Below are 20755 nucleotides of genomic sequence, written 5' to 3'. Positions count from 1 at the left end.
TACGGATCCTCTCAACGTAATATATTCAGCCGACAAACATTTGAATCAGCAAAATGCAAACGCAAACAACTGCTGAAGAACGAGTCGGGGAACTTCACAAGGTTGTGATGGTGATCGTGATGCTGCTGAGACCTCTGAACAAAACCAAGAGCTCATCATGTAGGAAACCAGATTATAATAATTAAAAACTAGTTTTTGATTGTAAGCATAGATGCACACACACAAAATCGTCATAATACAGGATATACATTTATTAATATTATTATTTTTTTTTTTGTATGAACAGTCTGAAATGTTTAAATTAGCACCATCGAAAGTGTAAGTTTAAGTACCAATCACATGTGCAACTACTGACATACAGTACTGGAATACAGAAGAAATATTCACTATACCTGGAACATGAAGCTGTTGCACCAAATAGTTCTGACAGAAGCAGGTAGATACAATACGTATTAAATAATCCTAACAAACATTAAAAAACACGTTTCATTTAAATACATACAAAAGTACAAGAACAAAACGTGAAAAAAAAAAACTGCTGAATTTCACAGTAGTGAAATTTGTCTAGCACCTGTTGTGACCTTGTGCAACCTGGTAGATGCAACCGGAGCCAAGGTCTCAAACACACATATAAGCTCTGTTCCAAAACCTAGTGAGCATTTTAAGGCATCAACGGCATGTGTATGCTATACATTTCATGCTTATAGGAGTAGCATAAAACTCACTGAGTTGTTGCCTTTGAAGAGCACTCCCAAACGGTCACTAGTGAGGTTTTATTTCAGTTAGGGTGCTATCTTAGAAGGCAGCTCCCTATGTAGGCAGTAGGTGGCTCAGTATGTTTTGAAACAGAGTCTCTCACGCACACATATGCAGTGTCGCTTTCGGCCATGGGGTTATTTTATGAAATACAAACTTAAAATTTCACATTTTCTGACCACATCCTGACTGTAAAGTACCTTGTAAACTCCCAGAAATTGTATCTAGATATTAATTATGAGATTTGGACTGTAATGTTTCTTACAAACTTATTCTTAAATTCTGTGAAATAAAACAGGCCTATCTATACATGGGATATGTTTGCATATGTACTGCCTCTATTGCACAAAGTGAAAATTTTACATTTTAAATGAAGGCATTATTGTCTCATACTGACAAATTAATCAGACATACAAGCACAAAGACTCAAGGAGAGCATGTTTGAGTGCGACAACTGTGGCACTGCAGCACCATCAGACTTGTGGGCCGTTCACACAGGACACATTTTTCCATTCCACTGCACAATTTTTTCATTGTTTGTCAATGTAAACGCGATAGACGGACATGTTTGACCGCTGCGCTCACATCTTTTGCAGCGTCTTGTGCATGACGGCGCTCAAGTTCAACTTTTAAAAAATGCGTCTCTAGACCTTGCATTTTTTTCACTTCACTGACATCCGTCTGCATTTTTAAATGCAAAAATGTGGGCTGTGTCCGAAATCGCCCCCTATAGCCTTAAATAGGGCACTATTTGTGGGGAAAGCCATTTGTAGTGGTGTCCAAAACCATAGTGGACATTATCAATTGCACTCATTCAATCCCACAATGCACCACAATAACGAGTGTACTACTGGAGCTGCCAGTTTGCTAAGTTTCAAATGATTATTAAACAGTAAGTACAAACTTTGCAAAAGCGCACACTCAGTGTCCGAATTCACACACTCGTTTTCATTTTCTCTTTCAAGTGAACTATATTAGTGGACCAATGTAGGTAATAGTGATTGAGGGTATAGGGGGTGATATTGGACACAGCCGTGTTCTGTGTGAATGATCCCTAAAAGATGATTAGTCAAATACATTTATTGTACCCTGATTTTACTACACCTTAAAGGAACAGTGCACCCCAAAACTAAAAATTCTCTTGTCATTTATTTATCCTCATGTTCTTTACTACTTGTTAGATGTTTTGGAGAATGTTCATGCTATGTTTTCCATAAAATAAGAAGCATATAGAGAGCAAAGGTACCATTAAATACTAAAAGCACCATTAAAGTGTCATAACATTAGTTACACTACCGTTCATAAGTCGGTAAGATTTGTTTTTGAAAGAAGTCTTTTATTCTCACCAAGACTGCATTTATGTGATCAAAAATACAGAAAAACTGTAATATTGTAAAATATTATTACAATTTAAAATAACTGTTTTCTATTTGAATATATTTTAAAATGTCATTTATTTCTGGAAAACAAACCTGAATTTTCAGCATCATTACTCCAGTCTTCAATGTCACATGATCCTTCAGAAATCATAATAATATTATTATCAATATTGAAAACAGTTGTGTTGGTTAATATTTGTGAGGAAACGGTGGCAAATTATTTTCAGAATTTTCTGATGAATAGAAAGTTTAAAAGAACAGCATTTATTTGAAATAGAAATCTCTTACGTTAATAACGTTATAAATGTCTTGACTGTCATTTTCTGATCAATTTAATGCATCCTTGCTAAATAAAAGTATTAATTTCTTTCAAAAACAAAAAGCGGTAGTGTATGACACTATTTTTAATTATTCTGAAGCTATAAGATACCTCTGTGCAATTTAAGTAGACATTACTGAAAATGTCTAGCATTCAAAAGAAGAAATGACAGCATACTGGTTCCGAACGACATGAGTTTGAGTAAAATAATGACAATATTTTCAATTTGGGGTGAACTAACGAAGCACCAAAAGCAACAGACTAATGAAGACTCACTTGTTTACACTGCAGAAGATACCAAGTACTAATATATGAAATAACACAACAAATATCTAAAACACACAGAGAGTGTGGTAAATAATGAAAAGAAAATAGTGGCCACATTCTGAGAGAGCCACAAATTAGCCTAGTTTTATATAAAATACATAAACCCTAAGAGAAAAACTACTCGAATGGGTCACTTATTATCAGCTTGGCTGTTCAACTGCATTGAGATGGCTCTTTATGAATTAAATAACACAAGCTACTTTAGCTCTTTTACAAAACCCAGTGAGCTGCCTACGTATGCAGTATTTTAAGGCTCTCAGTGTGAAGACTGTTCAAAAAGGTAGGCAGCATGATTATACTACCTTAAAGGGTTAGTTCACCAAAAAATGAAAATTCTGTCATTAATTACTCATCCTCGTGTCATTCCAAACCCGTAAGCACTCGCGTCACTTCATAAAATTGAGGTTAAACCACTGGAGTCACATGGATTACTTTAATGATGTCTTTATTACCTTTCTGGACCTTGAAAGTGGTAGTTGCGTTGGATCTCTATGGAGGTCAGAAACTTTGGATTTCATCAAAACGATCTTTATTTGTGTTCAGAAGATGATCGAAGGTCTTACGGGTGTGGAACGACACGAGGGTGAGTAATTAATGATAGAGTTTCCATTTTTGGGTGCACTAACCCTTTAAAGTCTTCTTTTGCTGCAGATGCACACAATGAGAACTACAATAATGCATTGCATGATCTATTATTATATGCACGCATAATGCAAGGATATAGTATGGCACTAGCAACGGCAAGATCATCAGGTTCGATTCCAAAGGAATGCATGAACTAATAAAAAAATGTATACTGTGAATGCAATGTAAGTCACATCGACCAAATGTTACCAAGTCTACCATTGTTAGATTAGCAACAGGCTAATTCCAAACTCTACTGAAATCATTTGTAAGGAGCAAGGCAGATCACTAGGTTTTGGTTACAGAGCCAATATAACAATACAAGTTATTATTATACTCAGAAATAAAAGCAAAAACAAGACAAAAGATAATTGATCTGAGTCAAAAAAAAAAAAAAAAGTCCATCAGTTATTGGCCAACCAGTGGCCTTAAGAAAGCACCCACAGCTGGTTATCTGGAGAAATGAGCCAGTATGCTGAAGAAGTCACTTTCAGGGACTAAAGGGTGGATTACAGCAAAACATGACAAAACAAGAAACCTTCAAGTCCAAAAACAAGAAACAAACGCAATGCAAGTACGCAAACGATTGACCAACACACTGCAAGTACATACTTTGGTGGTAACAAACCTCAGTGCCTTCAAAAGTTTGCATAGTGTGTTCTGCTTGAAAATATCTGTTCCACTGCTTTCAGGCTGCTTTCATTTTCACGTAATAACATTTCAAAAATATTAAACATATTATTCTTGACAGTACAAATGGGAAAGGCAAAAATAAACCTCTATGTGTTGTTGTGGCCGGGGTCATTAACTCTTAGGGGGCATTTTGTTGGTGTAAAAGTCTCTGCAGGTCTGGCAGCAGCGTTGGTACCAGCGCATGTCCTGGCACAGGTTCTTATCTCGGATCACCCTGCAGTAAACCGCCCACTGATCCCCCGTGCACTTGTACGTCAATGCAGCTGCCAGGAATGACAGAAGGACAGGAAAAGGCATTTCATAGATTCAATTATATGACATGATCCCTGACAACATGCATACATCACTCCAGACTTGTAAATGTGTACAGTTCACCTAGAAGACTACATTCTTGCCAAGTTCAAAATGAAAATTTCTTTTGTGCAGTTCTTTTAGTATCATTGATATATAAGATTTTTTGATAATATTTTCAATCAGATTTTATTTTTATAATTTAATTTTAAAGCTGTAGTAATTTTGTTGGGTGTTTTGTCATTTTTATTAGTTGTTTTTTTTATGTCTGTATAGTTAAGTTTTAGTTTTCATTTATTTAGTTTTAGTTATTTTATACTTCAACTTAAACTAAACAAAAATGAGAACTATTGCCTTGTCAACCAGCCAAAATAAAATAAGCAAGTTTAATTTATGTTTTATATTATTTCAGTTAATATTTATTTATTTTATTTCAAGTAATTCAATTTTTTAAGGTTATAGTTTAAAGCCAAATGATGCTATAATTCAAGCATTATCCAGTAATATGATGTAACTATAGTAATGCATCATAAAAAGAGACAGAAATGGATTGGTTTTTATGCGACATATTTGTGGTTGAAACTCATTATTCAGGGACAAATAATGAACATGAGTGTATACAGGCCTGGCGCCACGAGGGGGCAAAAGGGGGCATTGCCCACTCAGATCTGATTTGTTTCAATTTATAACCCCCACCCCCCAAAATGATTTTGGCCAAGGGGGACCCGCCCTCTGAAACACAATGGCCCCCTCATGAATGCCCCCCACTTCGCCTGCATCAGGATACACACACGTCTTTAATGGTAATATCTTACCCAGTCTAGGGGAGGTGATGGTGTTCACATTGACTTTTACGTTACACGCCCCCTGGTGACACTGCCTGTACGCGGGGGGCTTCAGGACTACTGGGCAGTCGCTGCCATGACGACCGGTCACTTTGTGCATGCATTGGACCACTCTGGATTGCAAGCCCCGCCCACAGGATGATGAGCACTGCAATGAATCAATGATAACATCACAATAGATTTAAAAGTTTTTCACATCATAACCTGCTCTGACAGACCTCATTGTACTCACTAAAAAGTATAATCAATATTCCAAAACAGCTCATATCTACTTGAACTCTACTGTCAATGTCATGTTTAAATAGTAAATTATCGGGTACTCAGACTAGGGCTGTAAAATTGATTAATCGTGATTAATCGCATCTAACATAAAAGTTTGTGTTTACATAATATATATGTGTATATATACATATTATATTTTTATATATTATATATATATATATATATATATATATGTCTTTGTGTGTGCATATACAGTATATACACACAAACACACTGCTCAAAAAAATTAAAGGAACACTTTGAAAGCACATCAGATCTCAATGGGGAAAAATGTCATGCTGGATATCTATACTGATATGGACTGGGTAATGTGTTAGGAACGAAAGGATGCCACATCGTTTGATGGAAATGAAAATTATCAACCTACAGAGGACTGAATTCAAAGACACCCCGAAAATCAAAGTGAAAAAATGATGCAGCAGGCTAGTCAATTTTGCTGAAATTTCATTGCAGCAACTCAAAATGGTACTCAGTAGTTTGTATGGCCCCCACGTGCTTGCATGCATGCCTGACAACGTCGGGGCATAGCTCCTAATGAGACATGATGGTGTCCTGGGGTATTTCCTCCCAGATCTGGACCAGGGCATCACTGAGCTCCTGGACTGTCTGAGGTGCAACCTGGCGGCGTCGGATGGACCGAAACATAATGTCCCAGAGATGTTCTATTGGATTTAGGGCAGGCGAGCGTGGGGGCCATTCAATGGTATTATTCCTTCATCCTCCAGGAACTGCCTGCATACTCTCGCCACATGAGGCCGGGCATTGTCGTGCACCAGGAGGAACCCAGGACCCACTGCACCAGCGTAGGGTCTGACAATGGGTCCAAAGATTTCATCCCGATACCTAATGGCAGTCAGGGTGCCATTGTCTAGCCTGTAGAGGTCTGTGCGTCCCTCCATGGATATGCCTCCCCAGACCATCACTGACCCACCACCAAACCGGTCATGCTGAACCATGTTACAGGCAGCATAACGTTCTCCACGGCTTCTCCAGACCCTTTCACGTCTGTCACGTGCTCAGGGTGAACCTGCTCTCATCTGTGAAAAGCACAGGGCGCCAGTGGCGGGCCTGCCAATTCTGGTGTTCAATAGCAAATGCCAATCGAGCTCCACGGTGCCGGGCAATGAGCACAGGGCCCACTAGAGGACGTCGGGCCCTCAGGCCACCCTCATGAAGTCTGTTTCTGATTGTTGGGTCAGAGACATTCACACCACTGGTCTGCTGGAGGTCATTTTGTAGGGCTCTGGCAGTGCTCATCCTGTTCCTCCTTGCACAAAGGAACAGATACTGGTCCTGCTGATGGGTTAAGGACCTTCTACGGCCCTGTACAGCTCTCCTAGAGTAACTGCCTGTCTCCTGGAATCTCCTCCATGCTCTTGAGACTGTGCTAGGAGACACAGCAAACCTTCTGGCAATGGCAAGTATTGATGTGCCATCCTGGAGCAGTTGGACTGCCTGTGCAACCTCTGTAGGGTCCAGGTATCGCCTCATGCAACCAGTAGTGACACTGACCCTAGCCAAATGCAAAACTAGTGAAAAACAGTCAGAAAAGATGAGTGGGGAAAAAAATGTCAGTGGCCTCCACCTGTAAAACCATTGCTATTTTGGGGGTTGTCTCATTGTTGCCCATCTAGTGCACCTGTTGTTAATTTCATTAACATCAAAGCAGCTGAAACTGATTAACAACCCACTCTGCTACTTAACTGACCAGATCAATATCCCAGGAGTTTAACTGACTTGATGCTATTCTCTGATTAAAAAGTGTTCCTTTAATTTTTTTTGAGCAGTGTATATATATTTAATATATATATATATATATATATATATATATATATATATACACACACACACACACACACACATATATTATGTAACACAAACTTTTATGTTAGGTGCGATTAATCGTGATTAATCGTTTTTACAGCCCTAACTCAGATTATGTAGATAACCAGGAATAAAGTTTGATAGCGATAGTATCATATATTATGATTCTTTACCTCTAATTATGCCAAAAACTATATTTTTCAGGCTGGCTAAGCAAATGCAGATGAGTATTCAAGAGTAAACAAAGGTGATCGGCCATTTTAACTGTATGGTGGGACTATTATTGAGTGTTATGATTTCTCCCAAAGATTATTATATTTGGGCCATTTCCTCTGCTTACAATGTGACAAAACTCAAAAACGATGGCAAACATAATTTATATATGTAAAAAAAGAATAAATAAATAAAATATCCCAATGATATGAGAATAAAAACCTTTGAACAATACCAAAAAATAACTAAATATGATAACAGCAGCAGCTAAATGAACCAGTAAACAGTGCAAAAATGCATCCATACAATTTAAACAATAACAAAACAATAAAAAAGCATTTTTATACATCGAGTCAAAGGGACAGCCGAGTCTCTGTCTTTGAACTCATGCTAGTCTTTGTATTACAGTGAATTTTCATGGTACCCTAATGAGCAGTGCTGTCTCCAGGCAAAACCGAAGTTTCCTCTTTTCTGTTTAGAAACAATAACGATTCATAAGCCTGACCTAATTTACATTGTGTGCTGTAAGTGCTCGAAAACTCTCAAACGTCTTCAGCTTTCGCCTGACATTTCTGCTCATGAGGAATTTATAATTACGCTGTTTTCAAGCAAACTACATGCTGTACAGTGTCTAAAGTTTCAGACATCTTCACAGGCCTCCACATTATTGATAAACTGCATCCTAATTACATATTGTTTAGCAGAGTATTATAAATGGACTGGGATTGTGTGAGCCACACTACAAGACAACAATTGAATAACAGTCAATAAACAAACCTGCGGCTGCACAAAACTTGAATTCAATATTCAATAAATTACAGGTTCAAACAACTCAAGTTCTATCGATGACATCTGTGGTGTGATGCTGATTACCAAAAACCTTCAGCTTGTAAAAAAATAAAAATAAATAAACTGCATATTCAAATTGGCCAAAGGATGTTATATACAAACACATACAATATTCTTATGAATCTGCTCATTGCAAATGGACTGAATTGGATTTCCAGAGGAAGACAACAGGAGGAAAGCTTTCTTCAATAATGTCGTTCTTCTTCCTGTGAGATGAGCAGGAGTCACATCAGCCACGATCGTCACGCTCACGCAGTTAAGACCCAAAGGAAGCTTTATTTCTCCAATAACACGCCGGCAAAATTAAATCAACGTATCTCTGTGACAATCTAATACATTTTAATAGACTTATAGTTCAACAGGGCAGGAACAAATTCAGTTAGTTCATCACTGGCTGAGTAGAGCTGAGAGCAGACGGCATGATGAAATGATAAACACAAAATAAATTGACCTGATTATGGCACAGACAACATCACTGACATCAATAGTCCTCAGGACAATGCAGTCAAAATGTAGTCTAGATCAGGGAACTTAACATATTTAATATATCTTATATTGTGTGGTGCATTTTAAGCCTGGCCTGCAATAACATGCATACAGTTTCATATTAATGTGTTTATATAATTTGTTTATATACTTGTGTTCAAGAGTTTGGAGTTGGTAAGATTTTTAGTGCAAGAAGTCTCTTATTGCTCAGCCAGGCTGCATTTATTTGATCAAAAATACAGAAATATTAGTAAAAAAAAATTTTTTATTTCTATTGTAATATATTTTAAAATGTTATTTATTTCTGTGATTAAAGCTGAATTTTCAGCATCATTACTCCAGTCTTCAGTGTCACATGATCCTTCAGAAATCATTCTAATATGATGATTTGCTGCTCAAGAAACATTTCTTATTATCAATGTTGAAAAAGATGTGCTGCTTAATATTTTTTTGGAAACCATGATACTTTTTATCTTTGATGAGTAGAAATTTCGAAAGAGCAGCATTTATTTGAAAAAAGAATATTTAACATTATAATTATAATAATATATATATATAACATTATAATTATAATAATAATCACTTTTGATAAATTTAATGCAACCTTCCTAAATAAAAGCATTAATTTCTTTCGGTAACACGTTATTTTAGGGTTTTTAAACTAGTTGCTTATTAGCATGCATCTTACTAGAATATTGGCTATTTATTATTACTTATTAAGCACATATTAATACCTTATTCTACATTCTTAATCCTACCCAGTACCTAAACTTAACAACTAACTTACTATTAATAAAAAAAAAATCTTATTGACCCCAAACTTTTGAATGGTAGTCTAAATTGCATTAAAATGATCATATACATTTATTTTATTTAATACATTCCAAAGTGGGAAAGACATTTAGCCAGACTTTAACTTCTTAACTTTTACTTTGGTAAACTTTTTTTTTGTAACACTTTCATTTCACAGAAATTAGGCACACTCGCGGACCCCCTGTTGAAGACCCCTGGACTGGAGAATAGGAGCTGTCGGCTGCCATGGCTACAGACGACACAAACGAAAATTGTTTTCCGAAGTGGCAAAAGGTGCATGAAAGCAATACATTTCCCTGCCTCCGAGGGAACCCAAATTCCTTTCAACAGCGCACAATATTTCACGTTTTACAAGAGATGAAGGGCTATTGAAAATAAAATCAGCATGGCAGGTTAGCATTGATCTCAGTGTTGCCTGTCGCCAGAGTCTAGTAAATAACTGCAGTCAGGGAAAGTGTGAGTGGAGTGATTTCAGAACGACTCGTTGTTCCCAATACCACATGTACGATGAACGAGAAGAGACATTGCACGTTCCGACCCAAAAACATCTAATCTGCTGATCAAAGGCGGCTCTGAATCACAGTCTACGACTCCCTCAAGAGAAATCCGTTTTTGATTTGTGCTATTAAATATGACAAAGCTCCAGATTACGAGAGTGTGTGAAAGGAGAACGCCCTTACAGACGAATAGGAATAGAGAAACTCCAGAAAGATCAGAGTTCTTCAAGTTAACACAATACGACATTTTAATATGTCCAATTACTGTGTTAACTATTCAAATGATTTTAGAAAGGCAGTGTTACCACAACAGCAGCCTAAAACAATGATTAAGCTATTTGGCTTTTAGTTGATGTTAAAGCAGACTGTTGGTTAGCATTGAAGGGATAGCTTAACAAAAAAATTAAAATTGTGTCATCATTCATTCACTCTCATGTCATTCCAAGCCTTTTGTCATTAACTAGAACTATTAAAAATTGAACTGAAACAAAGCTGAAATAAAAAAATAAATAAATTAACTTAATCTTAAAGGGGCCATATGTAAGAATTTTCTTGTATTAACTGCTTTTTGTATGTGAAGTGTGTGAAGAGCTTGTAATGAAACTTTAAAAACGAGGCCTTTCCCGACTTCCTACACTCTTAAAAATGCTGGGTCAAAACTAACCCAAGTTGGGTAAAATATAGACAAATCCAGCGGTTGGGTTAAATGTTTGACCCAACCAGCTGGGTAGTTTTATTTACCTGATCTATTGTTTAAAAATGACTATATTGCTCACTTAAAATGAACCCAAAATAGGTTGGAAATTAACATTTATTAATATGTTTAATAAATAAACATTTATTAAATTGCTTATTAATAAATGCTCACCTTTTGATTATTACTGTCAGTGTTGGGGAAAGTCACTTTCAAAAAGTAATGCATTACAATATTGCAAAAAGTATGCATTACAATATAACTCCCTAAAAAAGTAACTAATTGTGTTAGTTACTTTTTATGAAAAGTAATGTATTACGTTACTTTTGTGTTATTTTTTTCACAAAAAATAACACAATTTTCGCACCTGGGCTGGGCTTGCTTGTTTGTTTATTAATAACAACAAAAAAGTTTTATTTTTGTCAAGTGTTAAGGCCCTTTCACACCGAAAGTGAAATGAATGAGCCTCAGGATGAAGGAAATGCATATTTATGCCTGTACAGTAGAGGGCGCAGCTCAATCAAACCTTTGAGATGTGCTGCCATTCTAGATTGAAGAAGAGTACTCTTACTTTAGCAATAAAAGTTTAAAAATATAAAACAAATGTGATGTTTATCTAAAGTCATTTTTGCTTATTAGTATCGTTAAACTGGATCATCGAAGGTCAGCAGCAAAGACATTGGTTAATAAAGTGAGATTAAATACATAAAGTACATTTGATTAATTTAATACATTTAATTATTGTAGGTTTGTGCAATATTCTTTATATAATTGCATTTCAAAGTTTTTATTAATTTTGAGGAATACTGAATCTGTTTTTGTTCAAGTGTAAAGAGTAAATGCTCACGTTTAGTCTAGAACTACAATACTCATGTTCACACAGCACACACACAACACCTCTGCACTCGATTTCTCTCAACATGGGGACAGGAGAGCTGTCAGTCAATATGTAGGAAAACAAAGTAACTTGTGTTACTTATTTGATAAAGTAACTTTTTTGTAAATTTAAAAGTAATGTGTTAGTAATCTGATTATGTAACATGTAAGTTACATGTAATGCGTTACCTCCAACACTGATTACTGTTGCCTCTAGTAATTATGTGTCTGATTTTTCATTTCCAACCTATTTTGGGTATATTTTAAGCTAGCCACATAATCAATAGTTAAATAAAACTACCCAGCAGGTTGGTCAAAACAACCCAAACGCTGGGTTTGTCCATTTTCAACCCAGCCTACACTCTATGCTGAGTTAAAAACAACCCAAGTTGTCTATGAAAGCCTGTAGACAGATTTTATGTGACTCAGGCCGGTGTGGCCAGGAAAATCCAAAGATGTTATGTTTACGCTCCAAAGAACCTCCCTTCTGTTCAATGACACATGAAATTAATGCTTATACAATGTTCAGGATAATGACGAAAGAGATATTCTTCTGTACTGTAAGGTAAAAGTGTCATACAAAGAAAAGGGATTAATTCAAACTATAGTCTCACTTAGCTAGATCTATATAGTCTAGTCTGAAATATACTTTAGAATCAAACTATCATAACAGTGTAATTTTAATTACCTCATCTGTTGAAATGTTGCCTGTGAATTGCAGAGCTGGTGCAAACATCCACATCACTATTATCAGTGACTGCTGCTTTCTCACCGCTGTCATTTTTGTTGTGTCTATTTTGTTATTAAGAGGAAAGCGGGCAGCACATATTTACATATTCAACTAAAAGTCACTCTCAGCAGCGTGGACGGCGTTGGGATGTTCATTAACAGTATATCGCTACAAAGGTATTTCCAACTTTTTCTAAGCGAAGAACGAAAAAGAACTTCACCGTGAGTATATCTGGGCCTTGAATCACGTTCAGTCTCTTGTACGTTAAGTTGCTGGTTGCAGTTCACTTAACAGCCACCGGTGTCGCTAATAACAAGGGTTTCTGAATTCTACAGATAGCCCCTTAAAAAAAACGTTGCTTGGCATCTAATTGAAATTTTAAAAAGTTGAAGTTGAAGCACTAAAATAACTAAATCTGAAATTAATATACATAATATTTACTTAAAAAATATATATATAAAAATTGTAAATGTTTTCCGGTAGAGTCGAACGGAAAATGGCAGCATAGTGCAAACACTCTGCTTCCTATCTATTTAAATGAAGACGAATATACCTGAACAGTTGATGTAAAATAGGAGTGATGATATAAACAAGAGGAAGCCAGAAAAAACAACAAGCCGAATCAAACAAAACAACATTAGAGATGAAAATTGTTTATCAAGTTCACCTGAAGCTTAAAGCCATGATGCAAGCGTGACTGAACAAACTAATGTAAGCCTCGGTAACTGCATGGCCTAGGTAACATTGGTATTTCAGAAGTTCACACATTTTGATGAAAGTATATGGAAAATATATATTTTTCCATTTGGAATAACATTTTAATTTCATGTTCCCTGAATTCTATTATCTGGATGCCCATTAGTACTAGAAAAATATAGCTGATATGATGTAGACACAAAATGCAGTGATATTAACACAAGTGAAGAGCACTCCAAACACAGACCGATCCTACCTTGTTACAATATCTCATCCCATTCAGAAATAAAATATGTAATTGTGTCATTTTGCGCCAAAACACACAATGTGTTCCAGATAATTGAAAAGGGATGACATTCACAGCCTGGACAAGAGCACAGCAGCCAAAACACTGAAAAAGAGCATGATTTTCCTGCTCTAAATAGGCTGTTTCTATTCAGAAGAGGCCTTTCAGTCAAGCCGTGTCAGTCATACGAATGAATGTTCATGTGTTAATCAGTGTTAATCTACCGGCTATAATATTTTTCCAGCAGTCATTACTGTAAAAAATGTTCTAAACTGTATTATGAAATCAATGCAGACTAGGTCAACAAATTAAAAACATAACTAGACTAAAAGTGTGGAATATTTGAATAATCTGATGCATAACTATAATAGTGTTTAATAGTGTTAAAAGTGTAATTAGTGACTTTACGTCTCCCGTCATAAACTGCAACTGTTCTATGTAACAGCAAAAACATGTTCTGTGTGAACCGGCCCTAAAAAAACAAATGTAAAAATACAGCACAATGTACCGTGTTAATACAAAGGAATTTTCTGTATTGATTTTTCACAGGAATTTTACCTGTATTTTGAATTGAGCCATTTCATTGTGTTGTGTTTTAGGGTTAAACAAAAAATGCCTGTTATAATTTTCTGCCAGGACATTATTCTATGGATTTTTTTTTTTTCTTACAGTGTATTAAAAAGAGTTTTCATTATTTGAAATAAAGCTGAAATAAAATATAAATAATAGATGAAGATCTTAAAATTTACAAAACATACTATAAACACAAATTAGAAATGTTGTCTTGGCAACAAATTGAAATAAAATAAATTTAAGTTGAAGAACTAAAATGATTCAAACTAAAAAAACTGAAATATAAATAAATTAAAGCTAAATAGAAATATAAAAATGACAAAGGCACATAACAATATTACTAAAATTAAAAAAAAAAAAAAAAAAAAAAAGGCCTAATTCAAAATATTAATCAATACTATAATAGTATATAAATAATACTAAAATAACACCAGCTGTAGTGCATTCTGGGAACCCAAACACCAGCACAATACTTTAGACCTCACAGTTCATCTGTATAAGGGTCAATGATGCGACAGGTCATTGTTTTGTCCAAAGGCCTTAATAATAATAAAAAACAAAGATATGACATCCAAAGTATGTAGTACAACTAGATCACTTTTATTGAATCCAAAAGGTTTTAATTATAATTTCTACATATAAAGGTATTTTAAAGATTTTGAAGTGTCAAAAGGTCATTCGGTTTAACCGTCCAAAGGCCAATACAGCCATTTCATTTGTGATTAAAATATCTTAAAATGTAATAAATATATATATTTTTTATTCTGGCATGATTTTATAACATCATATATCAACATAGTGCAAAATGGTATTAAAATTACGTGTAGAAGTCGTTGCTTTGTTATGAGAAAGAATGTCCAGAAACAATTTTCATTTATGTCATTCGGAGTAACCAATATAAGGGACCATTTTGGATCAAGTCATACAGTTAGTATCATGTGACAGGATGTGACATCATTCAGATGCCTGAAAAGGACGACACAGTCGTGAAGCAAAGTAACTAACTCTCTCTTAACTATTTGAAAAATTAATGTTTTCACTTGCTCATATGCTTGTCCCGAAGTATCAGGTCATTCGGTACAACCGCTATAAAACATGGAAAATGTTGTAATATTTTAAAAACTTGTACTAAATATAAAGGGCCCTATTTTAACGATCTAAGCGCATGATCTAAAGCGCACGGCACAAGTGCACCTAGGGCGTGTCCGAATCCACTTCTGCTAGTTTAACGACGGGAAAAATGGTCAGCGCGCCTGGCGCATGGTCTAACTGGGTTGTCCCTATTCTTTTAATGAGTAATGGGTGTGTTTTGGGCATAACGTGAAATAAACCAAACAGAGTCTCATGTCCCATTCCCTTTAAAAGCCAGTTGCGCTCGCGCCATGGCAGATTTGCTATTTACAATGCAGAATTTGCAAGCGGAAAAACTAAACGCGTCTATAGTGAGGAAACGGATCTGCTCGTTAAAGCGCGCGAGCAGACCATCTACGGGACAAGCCGGATTCCACCAAAACATTTCTATCCTTATGCACACAATAATAATCTTTTACATTGAAATCCTTTTATTTTTAATATTTGGCATGTTTGTGTACTGCTGCGCGTCCCTGTGTGTGTAATAAGCAGAGTGTTGTGCACCCACATAATGAAAATATCTTCATTCGGTATAACCAAAAGTGTCATTCGGTAAAACCGAAATTTTGGTTAAACCAAAAAATGACCTTTTTGGTCACAAATTTTGTCCATCTTGTAAAAAATGACAAAAGCAGTGTTAATTGATTATAAAAAAACACATAATCTCATTGTTAACACTTAATCTGTATTATGTTTTTGTACACTTTTAAAAACCTTATTCGTTAATGACCCAAATACAGGCTGCATCTCATTTCGGAGGCTGTGTCCTCCAGAGGTCTCATTTGAAGGCATCGTCATCAAGGATGTCTTATTTAAGAAAAGTAACCGTAATAAAATCGACTGTTATTCCTCGTGAGGTGTAAAATACTGTAATTTCTTTCTTACTTAGCAATCTAACGGTTACTTTTCTCAAATGAGACTGCCTCGATGACGTATGCAGCCTTCAAATGCGACCTCCGGAGGACGCGGCCTATGAAATGAGACGCAGCTACAGTATACAAGAGATTGTATACAAAAGATTGCGGCAGTCACTTCCTGTTTACTGTGAGGTCACAGTGTACAGTCGTCATAGTAATAAATTGTAGAACTACTGTTAAAATGACTGTGAAGTAGTATGCAGTAAATTCACACTAGATGTTTCTGGTGTGATAGTAGCTCATCTTCCACTGAGACGCTGCAGATCACTGAAATGAAAAGGAAGAGGTCTACAGAGGGAACATCTGCTCTTTACATAAATACATGACACATGCAGAAATATCAGATGCTTTCTGCACCAACATCTCACTAATGAGAGAATCTATTTTCCTCTCATTCTGCCCCCAAAATGCTACGGCCGACTTCACAAATGAATGTTGCAGAGCCTTGTATAGTGAATACTGAGAGCCTCTGGACACACGTAAAATAAGCTGTAAACCACAACAGGCCATGCAACGATTTAATCATATTTTTCTAGGCATTGATCAAATACAAAAGAAACATTTAATGCAAAGCTAATCTTAGGCGTGAAGTTGAGATCAGACACTTGTACCTTCACCAAAGATCAATCCCACCATTCTGCCCGACCGCAGACCCTCAGTCTGAAACATAATCCTTACAAGGCACAACCTTCAAACGTCTCAGCAAGCCTCCATCTCAAACAACTTCAACATCTGTGGCCTCTGATGGGGAACGATGGTGAGGTGAGACTCAGAGGGAAACATAAACCTCAAAGACGAACCTACAACACATCCTGATGCTCCAATTTGTTGAGGAGTCTTGAAAGTCATCCATAAAGGGGAATGTAATATTGCTACATGCATCTCAGCAACACTGAAATGAAACTTTAGTTAGCATTAAATGGAAATTGTAACCGACTTTATTACCATATTGTGCAGTATTTCAGAGTGAAATGGCTAATTGAACATGACATGGTTAATCAATTCAGCAATTCTAGCCATGTTAAAATAAAGGACACAAAACACCAGTGCACCCACAGAGACAAACTATTAGTTTACATGTCAGGAACTACATCTTCTACTGTAAACGTTATATTGATCATTGACAACCCTATACTCAAGAAATCAACATCGGCTAATGAAAAAGCCATATTGGATGAGCATTATTCCCATATATCCTACGACAAGTTTACTTCTACCCTGTGCACTTGAAACACTAATAATCCATAAGAAGCAGCACTATGACAATGGTGTGTCCGCAGTGAGGTGACGAGAGCTCATTACTGAGGAACACAAACCTCAGGAGAAAGAGGGAGCGAGACAGATGCTGCTTTATAGGCGTGATGCCGACCCTGGGCCGCAGCAGTCAGCTCCACTGGGGCTGAAGCAAGGTAACCGGTGACAGCCCACATGCATCACATATGACAATGCAAAAAACACTGATTCATCTAATGCTTCAACTAATATTTGCCCGTCTGTTTTCGTTGGATTCAGGACACAGTCTGATGCATCACAGCTACGTTATGTAGAAGAATACTTCGGGTTCAGTACAAGTTAAGCTCAACTGACTGCGTTTGTGGCAAAATGCTGATTACCACAGATTTTTTTTTTTTTAATTCAACCCTCATTTTGTTAAAAAAAAAAAAAAAAAGCAATGAGGTGCTTATAATGAAAGTGAATAGGGCCAGTTTGTTGTGGATTAATCACAGAAATGTGAAGCTTACTGTATGTTTCTAGATGCAATCATATTAATTTCTCTGCTAAAATGTGTGTATTATTTGAGCTGCAAAACTGTTTAAATCATAATTTTTTACAGTTTTTGGGGGTTCTAGGTTTCTTGGCTTTATGCTGTCATGGCGATGACGTTGTTAAATTGGATACAGTTTTGCACAGAAAGGCTATTAAGTGATTTTTCACACTAAAATCCTGTGAACACACATTGTTTAATGTCATATGGCTAAACTATTGAAACAATGAGTATTTTATGAGGATTTTGGCTTTATATTAAAGAAAATGAAGTACAAGGGGAAATTAATTTTTGTGTTAAAGACATTATGTTGACTGAGCTTTTACCATTACCATTCAAAAGGGTGGGGTCAGCAAGATGTTTTAATGTATTTGAAAGAAGTCTCACACACACCATTAATTTGATCAAATATACAGTCAAAAATTGTGAAATATTATTACAATTTAAAATATCTGTTTACTATTTGAATATATTTTAAAAAGTAATTTATTCCTGTGATACAAAGCTGAATTTTCAGCATCATTACTCCAGTCTTCAGTCACATGATCCTTCAGAAATCATTCTAATATGCTGATTTGTTGCTCAAGAAACATTACAAATTATTTTCAACATTGAAAACAGTTGTGCTGCTTAATGATTTTGTGGAAACCATGATACACTTTTTTCAGGATTTTTTGATGCATAGAAAATTCAAAGGAACAGCATTTATTTTAAATAGAAAGATCTTTTCTTTAAAAAAAAAATACTAAACCTAACTTTTAAAATTTCACTTCTATATCGACTTGTGACTGTTTGGCGACCCTACCTTAGACCATTCACTGGTCTTCCACTCGTAACATTTGGAGTGATCCTCACACATCTCCTCCTCTGCGGGACGAGACACGGGATCACAGAGACCCTGAGGATTGGTGCAGGTCACTGTCCGCTTCCTGCTGCCATGACCGCATTCAGAGGAACACTGGGACAAACAAAGACAAGGAGAATTCAGCGAGTCAAAGTATAACATGAGAAAAATAAGTGAGCAATTGGGTGCAAAGAAGGATGGAGATAAATAAAGACATAAGCAAGAGTGCTGGTCATTAAAACCGACGTCCTGTGGAGTCTCACTAATGCTTCTCTCCACTGACTGAATCCACTCTAATGAAGTGCTTACAACATCAACAACATGAAGATCTGAAACGAGATGCAGAGGCTGAAAAACAACCACAGTGCCCTCCATAGGCCAGGACAAAGCACATTTCAGGTGACCTCAGAAAACATTTGAGTCCATTGGTACAGGATGTGTCTCATAATAGGGGCTTTATGTTAGTCAAGGCTTCTTGCACCAGAAACTGCTGTAATTTAAGTTTTACATATTTTTCATCCTCTGTTGCTGTACCTTTAAAACTTCTATGACCGAAGTAAACATTGGTATGTAGATGTGCTCATTCTGAATTCTATTGTACGGCTTTTCTATTGTTATTCTATGTAATCATGCGCTAGACGGACGTCTTTGACTGCTGTGTTCGCGACTCGCATCTTTAGCAGCATTCTAAAAATGCAGCACACAAATTATGCTTTAATTCTGTCATTAATTACTCACTCAAAACACAGATTAAGATCTTTTTGATGAAATCTGAGCAATTTCTGTTCCTCCATAAACAGCTACACAACTGACACTTTGACGCCTCAAAAAGTTCATAAAGAGATCGTAAAACTAATCCATATGAATTGAGTGGTTTAGTCCAAATTTTCTGAAGAGACTCAATTGCTTTATATGATTTATACAGATTTAATTGTATGAGAACTGAACTGAGCTGGATGATGACATCACTGTTTTCTCCAGAGCTGCTGTATAGATAAATTAACTAAATTAATAACTAATGATTTTTACAACGGAAATGAATTAACACTGAACTTACTTAAGCTGGACAATGACACCATTTTCTTCTAGAGCTGCTGTACAGCCAAAATTATATTCCTGTTATCACTGTAAAGCTGCTTTGAAACAATCTGTATTGTAAAATGCGCTATATAAATAAAGGTGACTTGACATAGAAATTTTGGACTAAACCGCTTGTATTTTTTTCATTCCACTGCCCTCACGTTTTCGGTGTGAATTGCCTCTAACTGCGATGAATTCTGAACAAGCTGTTTTTGCAGACTAGTTTCCATACATTTCTACAGCATTTATGGCATTAATGTTTTGAAAATGACACGGCATAATGTGGTGCACAAGTTAAAGTCGTTCAAATCAAGTCTTTTGCTTTTGTATTTTTGTTTTTTGTTTGTTTCTCATTTCACTGTCCTGCATCACATGTTTTTTTTGAACGGCTCCTTAATGTGACAAATTCCGAACAAGCCAGTTTTGCATTTTTACATAAATGTAATGAAGCTATGTTTTGTGAATGTTCTTTTTTGCGCTATTTTTGAATCTTGTCTGTATAAAGATGCATGAGATGGACCTATGACACGTCTCAATGTATTTTCAGCATCTAACTATATCAGTGCTGCATTTGTATTTATTTAATTTATAATACTGGTTATGTCAATGTTGTGTTCATTTTTGTGCATGTTTCCTTTGTTCTAGTTTTCCCAACTTTTTTAATTACTGTGCTTGTTGCCTTGGTTACTGATTTAGTTACACCTGTTCTATATTTAGTTAATCATGCCCTGGTGTATTTATAGCCTTGGTTTTGGTTCATTCTTTGTCTGTTCTTGTCGTATGTACATGGTAGTTCTGTTTGCGTGTTTATACAGACTTCGGTGACTAAATCCAGCTTTTTATTTTTGCATCGTGCTGCAACCATTCGTGACAGATTACCACAAAAAAAGAAATATTTTCACTTGTCCATCAACGAAAACAAAATTTGCAACAGTATTTGTGGCATAATGTTGATTACCACAAAA

General features: G+C 36.0%; 1 protein-coding gene across 1 annotated transcript in view; it reads right to left on the bottom strand.

Moving 5' to 3' along the window:
- Window positions 1-230: 230 nt before the first annotated feature.
- The window catches only part of adamts17 (ADAM metallopeptidase with thrombospondin type 1 motif, 17), a 139736-nt gene continuing 119211 nt past the window's right edge, over window positions 231-20755 (bottom strand). The window contains exons 21-23 of the mRNA XM_051901545.1: window positions 18672-18824; window positions 5205-5382; window positions 231-4361 (exon numbers count right to left, since the gene is read on the bottom strand). Of these exons, the coding sequence (XP_051757505.1) occupies window positions 4210-4361; window positions 5205-5382; window positions 18672-18824 (483 nt within the window). The 3' untranslated portion in view covers window positions 231-4209. The remainder of the gene's footprint in view (window positions 4362-5204; window positions 5383-18671; window positions 18825-20755) is intronic.

Source organism: Ctenopharyngodon idella, chromosome 7, assembly GCF_019924925.1.
Source record: "Ctenopharyngodon idella isolate HZGC_01 chromosome 7, HZGC01, whole genome shotgun sequence".
Lineage (NCBI taxonomy): Eukaryota > Metazoa > Chordata > Actinopteri > Cypriniformes > Xenocyprididae > Ctenopharyngodon > Ctenopharyngodon idella.
Note: the sequence above shows the minus strand (reverse complement) of the source record. Positions and strands in the feature narration are given on the sequence as shown.